This window comes from Zophobas morio, unplaced genomic scaffold (assembly GCF_036711695.1).
Source record: "Zophobas morio isolate AGI-343-1 ecotype UQ-CSIRO unplaced genomic scaffold, CSIRO_AGI_Zmor_V1 ptg000007l, whole genome shotgun sequence".
Classification (NCBI taxonomy): domain Eukaryota; kingdom Metazoa; phylum Arthropoda; class Insecta; order Coleoptera; family Tenebrionidae; genus Zophobas; species Zophobas morio.
In genome coordinates, this window is record NW_026972112.1 from 10,693,335 (window position 1) to 10,707,343 (window position 14,009).

At 38.3% G+C, this 14,009-nt stretch overlaps 4 protein-coding genes across 6 annotated transcripts in view; all 4 read left to right on the top strand.

The window, feature by feature from the left end:
• Positions 1-14,009, top strand: part of LOC135124509 (nephrin) — a 336,173-nt gene that overhangs the window by 221,999 nt on the left and 100,165 nt on the right. The gene's annotated exons all lie outside the window — the stretch shown is intronic.
• Positions 965-2,095, top strand: LOC135124513 (alpha-tocopherol transfer protein-like). The gene is made up of 3 exons (XM_064049628.1): positions 965-1,163; positions 1,216-1,375; positions 1,427-2,095. The coding sequence occupies exons 1-3, from the start codon at positions 1,025-1,027 to the stop codon at positions 2,040-2,042; spliced, it is 915 nt and encodes a 304-aa protein (XP_063905698.1). The 5' UTR covers positions 965-1,024; the 3' UTR covers positions 2,043-2,095.
• Positions 2,979-4,648, top strand: LOC135124511 (alpha-tocopherol transfer protein-like). 2 transcript variants are annotated; one of them, XM_064049627.1, is made up of 5 exons: positions 2,979-3,178; positions 3,236-3,470; positions 3,540-3,718; positions 3,763-3,922; positions 3,975-4,648. In XM_064049627.1, exons 3-5 carry the CDS (start codon positions 3,553-3,555, stop codon positions 4,588-4,590), a joined length of 942 nt encoding a protein of 313 aa, XP_063905697.1. In that variant the 5' UTR covers positions 2,979-3,178; positions 3,236-3,470; positions 3,540-3,552; the 3' UTR covers positions 4,591-4,648. The 2 variants fall into 2 exon arrangements, with proteins under 2 accessions (XP_063905697.1, XP_063905696.1); XM_064049626.1 differs by having other exon boundaries at positions 3,236-3,718.
• On the top strand, positions 5,526-6,609 carry LOC135124505 (alpha-tocopherol transfer protein-like). The gene is made up of 3 exons (XM_064049616.1): positions 5,526-5,592; positions 5,670-5,868; positions 5,910-6,609. The coding sequence occupies exons 1-3, from the start codon at positions 5,526-5,528 to the stop codon at positions 6,523-6,525; spliced, it is 882 nt and encodes a 293-aa protein (XP_063905686.1). The 3' UTR covers positions 6,526-6,609.

Below are 14,009 nucleotides of genomic sequence, written 5' to 3' on the forward strand. Positions count from 1 at the left end.
CAGATGTTTTTAGAAAACAAAAGGTTAGAAAGTCGGATGGATGACGGACATAGATCTGGCCCACCACAGGTGGAATAAAGTTTGCAGTTCCACCTGTGAGAAACAGCCGAGTCACCAGTAAAAGAACGTTTGATGGGTTCGAGATCTATGTCTGGCTATCCTAGTTAAGTCGCGAGCCAGTGGCCACTCCAAAAAGCTGTTCGATAGATTCATGGTATAATGTAAATGATATTGTCAGGGACTTTTGATAAGAATATGTAAATCGACGGCGATTTGAGGGCTTTGCTGGTATAGACGAGAGAGAACGAGAAAGCACTTCTTTCCAACACAGGGGAGTTTCATCCCATTGGTTTTTCTTTGTTAGCCCCTTCACGCCGGGTGGAGTCTCCACTCTTGGCGAAATTATAAAAGAGTAGTTTGGTCAATTTTTGTCAGTTCTCTGGTCGGGATTTTGTAGTGTGCACCTCGTTCCTTCTCGTCGCGTTCTTTGTTTTAAATTTTGCTTCAAAGTATCTTAGTGTTCATTTTTGGTTCAGTGTTAATTTTTTTTATTTGTTTTAATTTTCTAAATTTGTGGAAGTCACCGCGAGCGGTGATCCACTTGTTCATTTTGGTTTTCTTGTGTAAATTTTTGATTAATTCATTAGTGTGTGTAAATAAATAAGGGTGACCGATTTTCAACTAAGTTGGACTTTCTTTTTGCGGACTTTGCGGCCAACCCTTCCGTTAAAATAATAGTGCATTGAAACAGCGGTACTAGTGAGTGACTCCGTGCCCTCGAGCAGCGAAAAGGGAAGTTTCGAAAGGTAAGAGAATTCCCATTTTTCTGTGATGTGTGATTAACACTTCTCAGGTAGAAGACGAGATAAAAACACGCTACCCGATTAAAGATAATTTAATTTTTCAAAATATTATTTTTTTATATAACTCACGCCCCAGCCTAGTTAGGCTGGTTACATATGCTTTTCTAAACAACTACGTATCGTTTACTATATTAAGTGTAACTCTTTTGGAACGAAATAAAATGAATCTTATGCTTCCAACCCATGAACAGTATTTGTATCTTTGCAAAGAAAATAACGATGACCCCAAGACCAGAGACCGCGATCTCGAATCCATAAAAGAATGGCTTAGGCAAGAACCGCATTTGCCCGACGCTTTCGGTAAGCACTTAAAAAATATTTCTAACAGCGACTTTCGTCTCAATTATTATAGGCGACAAAGCTATACTAAACTTTCTCCGCTGGGGCAAATTTTCTCTGGAAAAAACCAAAAAACGCATGGACATGTATTTTACGATTCGAAGCGCCTTTCCTCACCTCTTCACCAACAGAGACATCTCAAACCCCGAACTAAAATCTAACCACGACTACTTGTAAGTCCTTGTACAAGTAATTGCTAAGAAACTTTACAAGGTTTTCCTCAGTTTGTTTGCAGTTTTACCATTCATGACGGACAAAGCCAGACGCATAACTGTGGTGAGTGCGCCAAGAGACGACTTCCAAAGTGAAGACCTGGTCAATTTTGGCAAGATCGTGTTCATGATATCTGATATTCGACTTCATTTAGAAGAAGGTGCACTTGATACGTACATTATCGACGCTAGCATAATTCAAATCAAACATTTTCCCAAAGTACCAGTGTCTGCAATCAAAGATTTCTTAGTGTCCGCACTGGAGGGGTACCCTGTTCGAGTGAAAGAAGTTCACGTGGTAAATGCGTCCACGGTGGTTAGTTTGGTGTTGAAATGGGCGTCTCATTTTATCAAAGACAAAATAATAAGGCGGATTCAAATTCACGAAAATCTGGAGTCGTTGCACAAGTGCATTCCGAAAGAGTACCTGCCGGAAGAGTTCGGCGGTACTGCTGGAAAGTTGATAGATTTTAGCAAACAGTGGATACTTACACTGGAAGAGCGAAAACAGTGGTTTAAAGAACAAGAGAAATTGAAGGCTGACGAGTCGAAGCGAGTGGTAGTGGGAACAAACAGGAATAATATTTTTGGAGTGGAAGGAAGTTTCAGGCAGTTGATGATTGACTAAGTTGTAAAAGTTATGACAAATAATGTCCAATTTATATATACTTCTGTAACTGAACGACATAACATAACCATAATCATAGATATAACATTAAAAAAACGTATTTAATTTATAGATAGATTATTACGTAATTTGTAATGACTCTAAAATCAGTCTGCCAAATTAGTTTCCAAAAATGTTTTACGACGACAAAGATGTTGTAGAAATTGCTGCTTGTGCAGTCGTTTTATACGAATTAAGCAAAACAAAAACAAAACAATTACGAAAGAAAGGCGTTACAAAAACAGGATTGATAAATCGATGTAGAGCGATTAAAGGCTTCAACGTTTTTATTGATGAATGAATGACAAAGAACAGTTTTTTTTAAACACGCGAATGTCGGTGCCGTTGTTTAATAAATTTGCACACTGAAAAACGAATAGCACTATTTTATAGTAAATATATAAGTTACAGTCTTAAAATTTCGGAACATAGCATTTTCCGTAACATAAAAATTGAAATAGTTTCAAAAAATCTTGGGTGATTAATTGATTATATTGACACCTCCCATTGTCATAACAAAAAATTTATCTAAGAAACTGAATATGTGTTATTACTCGTATTACTAGTGCAGCGGTGGCGAGGGAAGCTTTTTTCTACTGATCAAAGTATCTTAGAGTTTTTCTAAGCTGCAACATACACAAAAACTAAACTACCAAGTTTTGTTAAATTTCCTCCTAAAATGTTTTTCTAATTTAATACAGACTGTATAATTCATGACGATACTAAAACTTAATTGAAGAAACATTATTCATGCTTAACCTCTAGTGCATGTTAATTAATATTATATTTCCAAGTAAATTCTTTCAAGGTAAATAATTTTTCTTAGCTTGGGCAAACAAACGAGTACCACCTCCGCACTTACCACAAATTGATTAAATCATCATTTCGCAACACATTGCAATACTGTAGTTACGAAACAACAGTACATCAAGGAACACATCACGTAAATTGTGAAAAGTGTACTAAAATGTATTCTTCCAACTGCTGAGCAACCCTCACTTCTACGAAATTCATCATTGAAGACAAGGCATCCATAAAACAATAATCTATCAAAAATTTTTATTCGATTTTGAGAAATACGAGTCCAACGTATTCAGGTCAGTGTTGTTTCTCTGCAAATAACAATAATTATAGATTTTTTTAACAATTTTTAGAAATATGAACAAATTTTCCACAGTGTAAGTAAACAACAAAAGAACTCAGTACCACTTTCTGAAAACTAATAGATAACTTCAAGACAACTAACGCGTCTTCTTGGCTAATGTTATCCAATTATATTTTCTTCGATTTCTCGGAATATGATGCAACCTTAAAAGCCTACAATTACTAAACATTTACAAATAATTGTTAGTTTCCACTCCTTATCTTTGATCGAGGACGCCGTCACAGGTAACTTCTGGACTTTTAACCTCAAAGGTCTTTTTTTCTTGTACAAACAAGTAATTAACGCCTCGCTAGATATAACCCACCGATGCCGCTACGCGAACGTGAGATAAAAATGATTCTCGTTCCTCCAACGGCCGAACAACAGTCGCTTCTGCGAAAACTCAACAACGAAGACATCGCGTCCAGAGACCGAGACCTCGAAGCCATCAAGCAATGGCTGAAGCAAGAACCACATCTCCCCGATGCTCTCGGTAAGGACTCTCAGAGTATTCTTTGGTCAACCAAATCATTCCAGACGACGACGCCCTGCTGAATTTCCTCCGCTGGGGCAAATTCTCCCTGGAAAAAACTAAAAAACGCCTGGATAAGTACTTCACGGTGCGGAATGCCTTCTCAGATTTTTACACCCGCAGAGACATCACAAGGCCCGAACTTCAACTAGATCCTCAAAGTTTGTGAGTACTGTTAACACCAAACCAGAAATTCGAAGAAATCACGTTTTTAAAGCACGTGGACACCACTCCCGGTGCTCAGCCCTGAGGGTCGACGCATCTGTGTTGCAACTTCCCCCAGGTGCGACTTCCATGCCGAAGACACCATTAGTTTTGCGAAAATTGTGGTGATGATGGCCGATATTCGGGTCTATGTCGAGGAAGGGGTTCATGATGTCTATATTCTTGATGCAAGCGCTGTTTTGTTGAAAAATTTGCCCAACGTTTCTATTTCTACTATCAAGAGTTTCTTGATTTGTGCGCTGGAAGCTTATCCTGTTAGGATAAAGGAGTTACATATTATCAATGCCACTCCTTTGGTGAGTGCGGTGATGAAGTGGGCCGCGCGTTTTGTCAAAGACAAATTGATGAAACGTGTTAAGATTCATGATAGTTTAGAATCGCTGCATGAGTGCTTTTCGAAAGATTTGTTGCCGGAGGAGCTAGGTGGTACTGCAGGGAAGTTGGCCCATTTTAGAAAACAGTGGATGAGTACATTGGAAGAGTACATGGAGTGGTTTATAGAAAAAGAAGACTTGAAGGCTGACGAATCAAAGCGTGTGGAAAAAGATGTAACTTGTGGAGGGCTGTATGGAGTGGATGGAACTTTCAAACGGTTGACGATTGATTGAAATTAGTTCGGTGTTTTAATTCCTACTGTATTTTTTTCTAATATGATTTAATAAAGTTATGATGATAAAAGAAGTATTACATATAATCTAAAAAAACCCGTAAAATCGTTCACGATTGTTATAAAGATCACCATTTTAGCCCTGATGATTCCAAGTCTAAGGAAATGAACACGTTCCTGTGTTCAGTTCGAGTATTGCAGTTTCTACCCTGGTTTTCTAGGACACCAAAATCAGAACAGACATCAAGGGAATGACATTCAAAGAGTCTCGCTCTTTATTTCCCGAGTGTAAGCTAAGAAAGTATTATAATAAGGTCCCATCCGACCCATTTTCTAGACATTTCACAACTCCTAGAGTAAGAAAAAGTAGGTCGTCCGTGCGTTTCCGTTTATCGTCTGTTGACGATTTTATTAAACAAAATTAAAATTTGTGGACTGGTCCCTGTGAAATTTTAACTGTATTTTAAGAACATTCTGTAGATAGACAAACGCAAAATTTACCTAGCCACCTCCACGAACAATTTGATAACGTCAACTCAAAATTTTATGAAGTAAACAAATATCTAAATTTAGATTTTGTATGATTAATTTACGAAAAGAAGCTGTTTTAAGATATAATAGTCTCAAATAGCTAGTGGTTTAATTTAGCCGAAAATTAAAATATTTAATTTATTTTGTATAATATAGATTGTTCTTAAAATATGATCAATAATTACCTTCCTTCTTTCCGATTGCTTCAAAAAGGGTAATAAATAAAGTCATCCATTACAAATAAAACTAACTACTTTATATCGATGTTTATATAATTTGATCACCTTGAATCCAGTTCTGCTGGTAAAGTAATTACTGCAATCAGTTGCGTATTCTAAAAGTCTCATAATATGTAGTAAGCCGCAGAATAACCATCATTATACATTTCCACTTTTACGGGGAAGCATGAACCTCATCCGCCCAACTCCAGAACAGCTAACCCTCCTCCGAAAACTGAACAATGAAAACACTAGTACCAACCTACACGACCTTGACAGCATCAAACTCTGGTTGCAGCAAGAACCCCACTTACCAGATACTTTCGGTAAGCTACCAACCCTCTTACTTTTTTTAGCGTCCCATTTTTAGATGCGAGAACGCTGCTAAACTTCCTCCGCCGAAGCAAATTCTCCTTAGAACAAACTAAAAAGAGGCTTGATACTTACTTCACCGTGAAAAACGCGTTTCCGGAGTTCTTCACCAAGAGAGACATCACGCTGCCAGAGCTGCAACGAATTTACGAAATCTGGTGGGTGTTTGAGCTGTCGAGAAAAGTACTAATTGTAGCAGGTCGTTCGCAGTTCTTCCGATCTTGACCCCTCAAGGTAGACGCGTTACGGTGGTGATGTATCGTGGACGTAATTTCCAAATGGAAGATACCGTCAACTTTTGTAAAATAGTGCTAATGATGACCGATATTCGAGCTCAGGAGGAAGAGGGTGTTCACGATATTTTGGTCGTTGATGCTGCGCCTGTCCAGCTGAAAAATTTGGGCAATGTGTCCCTCGTGGCAGTGAAGAGGTTCTTATTCTGTGCACTGGAAGGGTTGCCGGTTAGAGTTAAAGAGTTCCATGTGATAAATGCGTCGCCTCTTGTAGGTTTGGTGGTCAAATGGGCGAGTCGTTTTGTCAAAGATAAAGTAATAAGGCGAGTTCAAATTCACGATAGTTTGGAGTCCCTGCACGAATGTTTACCGAAGAAGTTCCTACCAGAGGAAATTGGAGGTACTGCCGGGAAACTAGAGGATTTTATGCAACAGTGCTGGGTTACTTTGGAGGAACATGTAGAGTGGTTTAAGGAGCAGGAAAAATTTAAATCAGATGAGTCCAAGAGAGTGGGCAAAGAAGCTCCTTGTGGAAGTAATTTCGGCCCGGAGGGGAGCTTCAGGCAACTGTCGATTGATTAAGGTTTAAAATCCTGCAAATAAATGAAGAGTTTTGGTTATAGATTTTTTTTAATAATCACAGTAACTTTAGATATGCCAAGCTTTTTCTTTTACACATACTTCCTGCTCTTAAGGTGGTCCAGACAAAGTTCTTTATTTTTTTTATTTTATTTTTTTTAGAATATCTGTCTAATTTATTAATTCTGTATTTATATCACAAATAAATATTATTGTTATACACTATACCAATATTTATGATAATAATAACATACTATTGTAGTTAAAAGTAACAATGTTGGGAAATGAGTCGCTTTACCCACTTTTTTGACCTCTTGTGGCCAAACTTCCATAAACCGCAATGAGCAAATTAATCAAAAAACCCTATCTTCGCCAAGCATAACACTAAAACAGTTATAAAAACGCTCGGGCCAATAAATAAATTTCCCCGCGACGTTATCCCTCTCACTATCTCAATCTTACAATGTAAATTAAGCCCCGTAAAAACCCGGCCGCCGCACCAACTCTTTCGGTGGTGTTAACGAGCCCCGGCCGCCGCCGCCCCCGAAAATAATTAACTTTTGAATAGCCATCATAGCCCAAACAGCTGTAAAGTTAATTAAATTGGAAAAAGGTCTCGCGGTGTAATTGCCCGAAATAACCGATTGCAGGAGCACTCCTTGCAGCAGGAGCGTGGCAGGAGCGCTAGCGGGCGGGACTAGATCCTGCTGCAGGATCAATACTCTGAGGACCAAGGCTCAGGACAGGACTGTCGGCTTATTTATGATATTGCTCGCGCTGTTTCAATAGCGAATTGTTGTAATTTTTTTATTGACTCGTCCAGACCATTGTACTCTCGAGAAAGGAAAATGGGGCAGGGCCGGGGCGACCACTGTCATTAGAAAACTGTTAGTCGTGTTGAAAGTTCTTACATAGTGTGCTCCCATAACGAATCCGACAAAAAATACTTTTAAAAATTTTAAACTCCTTCTAAAATTATTTATTTTCAAAAAAAGAACCAGAAAATAATCGGTAAATCGTCAATTGATAACAAGTGCTGCCATAGCACAGCCCAAATAAAAATCAAAATTACCCAGTTTTTTAATGGGAGTTGGTCCCAAACAACATCAAAAGTTTTTTAGCCGAAAAAATGAGAAACGAGGCGAGCAAAGGCGGAACTGGGCTACTGCCGAAAAACTATCATTAATTAGTTCCTTTGTGAGGGTTGAAAAACTATTAGTCGCGCTAGGGTTGTTTGAATAGGGTCGGGCAAGAATGAGCCAATTTCGTGTGTCATAATTCGAGAAAACGGGGAAAATTATGCGGCCCGAGACCCGAACTATTCCTAATTAAATATTTATTTTGGTGGGATTTGGAGGGATAGGAGCGACGTCACCATATTGAATTTTCTCGTACGTTTTCCGCTCATTCCAGACTCAATTAAGGTTACATCAATTAAATATTGTGACATAAATAACCTTCGTTTCAAGAGGAATTGTCTGCTGTTGTCGTGTTCTACTTGATGAGGACTTTAATGGGGACGAGAGCTAGAAAATTTTCATATTTTAATCAACGTCAGTTAGCTACCGCACGAGGGTCTGGGGAACCAGGTCGTAGCCGCGTCGGCCCAGCAGGTGATAACAGCAATTTTTTTAGGAATTTAGATGAAATGGATAAATGCGTCACCATCAGATAGGTACTTTTTTTAACCTTTATGAAAAAAAATCTGTCTTCTCTTAATAATTTCTGTACCTTGAATAATAGTGTCTAAAAGCTGCTGCCTAGAATTTGGTACACAACTCATAATGATATAGTTTATTTGTGCTATACAGACAGAAGTATCATACTAGAATAAAAAACAATAGGTCTCTTATTTCCGTCGGTAACCTTATGAATCCTTTCTGATTTTTTGCCCTACACTTTTGGAAAACAAAATCAAAATTGCTTAACATTTTACAATTTTACTGTGTCAGGGTATCCAATATTCGTATCGTCTTCATAAGTACAGTGCACACATCTAGAATAAAATCAGATAAGTTATTTGATGTAACACAAAAACAAAAGTGGCTTTGTAGTAATTGATTTGCTCTAAACAAATTATAATTATATTTATTTGAAATATTACTGCATGAGATATTTATGGACCACTCTAAAACCAAACTGCCTTTTCGTAAAAATTTATATTCTTCAAAGTAGTTGAGTATTTAAATCATTAACAATTTCTCAAATATTTTTACTAAATAAGGTAACAACATTATAATTGTTGCATTCATTAGGATAATTTTTTCATAAATTAGAATTAATTATTATTGAACGAAACAATCTGGAAAAACACATGTTGTTTTTATTAAATTTATACATACGCTTTTCCAGATTTCCAGATATTTGTCACACATATGTATGTAGTAAAGTATCGCAAGTGTTACACTGGACAACAAAATGCACTAAATTATACTTTGGATTTTATCACTTTACCTATGCGAAATGCGTTGAATTGCCTGACATTGAACGACCGGTGCAATATTTAATATATGTATAATCTTTAAACAATAATGATGTATAATAACTGCATGACCGTGACGGGTTTTTTAGCTCTAAGGTTCATTTTTTTTAATTAGCAGCACGACACAGAAGAGAGAAAACAACAGCAACTACCAAAAGAAGGCACAAGAAATCACTTTCCGGAGCTCAATAAGCAAAGCTCTACCGGAAACTGTTTGACGAGAATATTCATAGCATAATTTAATTAAACTTTTGTCTGGAACTTGTATTCGAATTTTGCAGGCTCATGCTTTATACATTTAAATGAATTTAAACAGGCACCGCCCATACAAACTCCATTATTAATCGCAAAGCGAACACAGTTTAAGGATACAACCCCCAAGCATAGGCGTAACTAAAAACAAAGCAAACCGGGGGTCGAACCAGATTTGGATTAACTTTGTGCGAAATGATGACCTCGAAAACCCACAATGTCCAAATGAAAAAAAACGCTCATTATAAAAATACAATGAGGCGGTACACCATCTTGTTGAATAGACTTAAAATAGCACCAATTTAAAAAAAATATATCTTGTGTCAAATTTAAAACAATGTGAGTTTATTAGAGGAAAACCACAAGCAACATCCCTCGACAGTGCCCCATTGCGTCGCACCCCCAGTAATCAGAAAAAATTATTTCACCTCGCCACCCTCCGTGCGCGTTTTCCCGCACGTGTCCTGCCGCCCCTGCCGCGTGACCTCTCCAGCCCATCACAATGGCGTCCTCCTCTCCTGGGGTGTCTTGACTCTTTTTAATTCCGCGTATCTGCGCGGCTTCCGAATTGAATCCTTTTTTTTATCGCAATGCAGAAGACGATTCCGATGGACTAACGTTTCATTTGAATAAAAAATCGAGCTCAAAGGCTTCGCTGCGAACGAGTCAAAGGCAACAAGTGAGATGACAGGTTTTACGTAAGATCATCCCTCGGGGAGATTAAAGAAATCAATTCGGATTAGAATGAAAGCCGTAATCACTGCAGGCTTGATAAGCGTCATTTACGTTCGGTTCTGTTTTGGTGAGGTGGAAACTCGAGGCCCGTTTTTGCGGCGGCGGGGTTCGAACGTGACGGGCGGTGGAGGTGGGGACGGCGCTGAATAATTTAGTAAAATAGTCGTAGGTTTTTGAATAATAAATGCGATTGTAATTCTGGCATTGAAAATGTGGGGTACGTTAAGTTTTATCGTTGTGTCTTCCTGATTGTATGATTGTTATTAATGGCGGTTCTAGGAATGGTGGGGACGGCGAAAGACGCGGTCGTGGCTATATTTATACCTCAATGTACCTTGGTTTTTTCAGACATACTTAGTTAAAGTTTATGTTTTGTTATATGAATGAAATCTTAGTTTTTGTCATGCGGTGTGTTTGATGACGATATTAATAATAATAATGATGATAATGATACTTTAGTACTCCGTTTGTTGTTGGTGAATTAATGTAACTATGAAGTTGAAATTTAAGTCTCGCGATGCTGATCTGGAACGCCCCCACGGTAGCCGCCCCGCGCATCTCGAATTTAAAATAAAGTAATATCAAACTTCCAAAGTTAATTTTGCGGCTGTTGGCTTTCCGACGATAATGTCGAGCGCCTTATTGCAGGCATTTATGTAAATAAAGCAACAATTCGATTTGGAACACTTTGACTTTAAATAGCCGCTCTATTGACTCATTCCAAACTTTGAATGTCATTCAGAGTCGGAAGTGAATAAATATTCGGCGCAGCAAAATTCAGACAAAGCCATAAAACAACTCTCGAGCATTCATCCGACTGCTCTTTCCACCACCAACTATAAACTTAAAACTTGCGCGCTAGTATGAGATTGTTTGGGTTCTGTGTTTTTGTTTTTTCTAGAACTTTATTCCTCCAGAAAAGAATTTTTCTGGCGTACTTTTCTCGAGACGTCGGGAATTTTAGAGAAATTTATTTAACTCGTGAAAGAAAAATAACTTTCGAGGTTACACAATGTATATTTTTAAATCAACTCAATGAAACAGACGCAGGCTTGTTGATAGAAAATAAATAAATATTGCTCTACAGTGCCTGTCAATCCGTCCTCTGCAGACTCGAAACCCGACGCAGATAAACATCTACTACTCAGTCTAGGGCGCTGCCAATAAAAAAGGTCAAACCGTTAGATTGGCTGGCAGGTGGGATGGCGGGAATCGCATGAGTTTAAGTTGCATTTAAATTGCTTTGGATGGGGGCCAGCGGTATCGTGAAGGCGATCATTACGCCAAGTGCAATTTTATCGGTGCCGAAGACGGATAATGACTTAATTGCCTGTGCGGGGCGATTAAGGCCTGTCATTCAACCTTGGTAGGTTGTCTCAGAAGCGGAAGAAATCAGAGAGATCGACGAGATAGGAGCGGCGTACTCGAGGTGTTGGAGGCGGGCACGCGATGCGCTAAATTGCAGCGAGTTGAGGTGCATAATGGATTAAGTTGTTGCGAATTTGTAAGCCGCACTAATTTGCGCTTACAGAGATGTGTGCTCCAAGGCTGACGCTACAACGACACGGATGATAAATTTGCACCTTGTTGGAGACTGACGGTGATTAGAAAGTCGATGTTTGTGAAGAGGATTTACGTTTTTTTGTGCTCTTCGTGGGTCTAAGTTAACGCTGTGTTTATGTTCGATGTTATCTAGCTGAAGATTGGTAACCTCTCTTGCTTCGTTTACTATGATCAACTGATAATAAATGCGAACTAAAGAAGAAAAATGTTTCAATTAAATGCTCTATATAAACCAAAACTGAAGTACTGAGGTCCTCTCAAAATTTAAATAAAATATTCGTCGTATTCAGTCGACGACTGGAGCGCAGTCATCTGGTGATTTTTGATTAGGGAACATTAATTATTATCAAGATCATAATAGTTTTACTAATAATTTTCAAAGAATTTACATTATGCTAAATTATGCCACACTTTATCGACCATTCAGACAAAGAATTTACATTATGTTAAATTATTCCACACTTTATCCAAGTGATTGGTTACTAAAAACAATTAACTTTGAGAGTTTATATGGTGGACTGTCCCCAGGTTATCCCAAACAAAATGCATCCGGCATTGCGAAAAAATATGTCTCGGTGATCTAGTTTTCCGCGTTGCGAGAAAAATGTCTCGGTGATGTGATAATGATGTGATGATAATAACTACCTAAAGGGAAAAATTTATAATCCCCGATACCTCATTCGATATTATGAATTCGACCGTACTTTCACGGTCCTTTTCCCAGAGTAGAGCAAAGTTAGGTTAATTTAACTGCCGTAAATGAACTCTTAGCAATCTTGTATGAGGAATTAAGAAGTGGTATAATGTAAGACTTCAGTATAAGCATCCAGAAACTTTATTTATAATTTGGTAAATAAAGGGAGAGTCCTGATTAAGTGAATCTCATGAAATCTCCTAGCAAGTGCTGTTTATCTGAACAAATCTCATGACTTGTGTTAGAACTAGTTAACAGTTAAAATCCTAACATGATCTGTGACTTTACAAACAATAAAACAAATTTACAACACGTGTTAGCGTCGGTCGAAACTTCGCATATTTCCGCTTGGAAAAACTGCAAGAATTAGCTACGCGTGTTAGAGAAACTGTGGCGTCGCTGTCGTCACGATTAATTTTCGTTAAACAAAGGCTCCCCATTTATATTAACTATCAAACCAAGTAAACTTAACCTAGCTAACTCACCACGTGGTTTCACTCACAACAACAAACCAAAAGTGAAGCCCCACGACCCTTTAGCAAACCAGCCATCTTCTCGCCACCAACCCTCTAACTAAAATCCTCTAGCAGAAGTACAAACTACCAGAGAGAACTAAATGTGCACATGGTTGCCTATGGCTAACGATTTTCTTGATTGATTTTTTTTTTATTCAAATTATGGAAATGCGATTTCGCGCCGCTGTTAATTTTTTCAGCGCGAAATTTTAATTCAAATCTGGTCACCACACGATTTTGTGGAAATAGCAAGAAGAGAGCTTATTTTTCCACTAAATTTACGAAATGATAAGTTCTTGCCTTCGTGTGAAGTATGTTTAGAAGATAAGTTGACAGCTTTACCATTTTCGGAGAGTACTAGGAAAAGCAGCAAGCTACTAGGAATAGTACAAACTGACGTTTGTGGTCCTATGAAAACGGAATCCATCAGAAAAGCAAAATACTTCGTAACATTTATAAACGATTTTTCAAGATGCACCAAAATAAGATTTTTGAGAAACAAGAATAAAGTGTGTAAGGTATTCAAGGCGTTTAAGACCCTTGTGGAAATACAAATAGGTCTAAAAGTAAAATGCTTGCAATTAGACAACGGTAGCGAATTTTATAATAACGATTTCCATCAATATCTGAAAGAAGATGAATTAGCATAAGTAGAAGAGTTACAATAAGTTACACACCTCAGCAAATGGTATATCCTAAAGGAAGAATAGGACTCTCATTGAGGCAGCGAGATGTATGCTTATATAATTATATAATTACATTCGTAATCGATGTATACCAAGTGTAATAGGAAAGAAAATGCCGTTCGAATTATGGAAGAAAGAAAATCCGACTGTGGATAACCTTAAAAAATTTTGGAGAAGAAATATACGCATTAAACAAGGATCCAAGAAAAGGTAAATTAACTTCACACGGTCATATAATTCTACGTCAAAAGCTGGCGACACGAACGAAGATAACAAAAAAGTAGAAGAAGTAGTGAGACGAAATTCTGGGGACGGACGCTAACGGTGTGGAATTTCACCAATAACGCTTGGGTGTGGCGTGCCTCGGTGCCAAGCCAAGAAAGTGACACGTTTGGCCGACCTAGGCTTCTGAAGTCACCTTCACCGGGGGTGGCGCCTCCGGTTGGGAGCGACGGTGCTCGGGCGCCAGCTTCCTCTCCGGTGAGGGAGCACCGGGGTTGGCTTAAAGCCAGAGACACGGATCTCCAGGTGGTCTGGTGAGAGCCCGTGGAAACAAGAAA

Coding starts and splice junctions, on each gene's coding strand:
- LOC135124513 (XM_064049628.1), top strand. CDS start 1,025: ATGAATCTTATGCTTCCAACCCATGAACAGTATTTGTATCTTTGCAAA. Junction 1,164..1,215: donor GCATTTGCCCGACGCTTTCG/GTAAGCACTTAA, acceptor CAATTATTATAG/GCGACAAAGCTATACTAAAC. Junction 1,376..1,426: donor AAATCTAACCACGACTACTT/GTAAGTCCTTGT, acceptor GGTTTTCCTCAG/TTTGTTTGCAGTTTTACCAT.
- LOC135124511 (XM_064049626.1), top strand. CDS start 3,553: ATGCCGCTACGCGAACGTGAGATAAAAATGATTCTCGTTCCTCCAACG. Junction 3,719..3,762: donor ACATCTCCCCGATGCTCTCG/GTAAGGACTCTC, acceptor AAATCATTCCAG/ACGACGACGCCCTGCTGAAT. Junction 3,923..3,974: donor CAACTAGATCCTCAAAGTTT/GTGAGTACTGTT, acceptor ACGTTTTTAAAG/CACGTGGACACCACTCCCGG.
- LOC135124505 (XM_064049616.1), top strand. CDS start 5,526: ATGAACCTCATCCGCCCAACTCCAGAACAGCTAACCCTCCTCCGAAAA. Junction 5,593..5,669: donor ACTGAACAATGAAAACACTA/GTACCAACCTAC, acceptor ACTTTCGGTAAG/CTACCAACCCTCTTACTTTT. Junction 5,869..5,909: donor CAACGAATTTACGAAATCTG/GTGGGTGTTTGA, acceptor TAATTGTAGCAG/GTCGTTCGCAGTTCTTCCGA.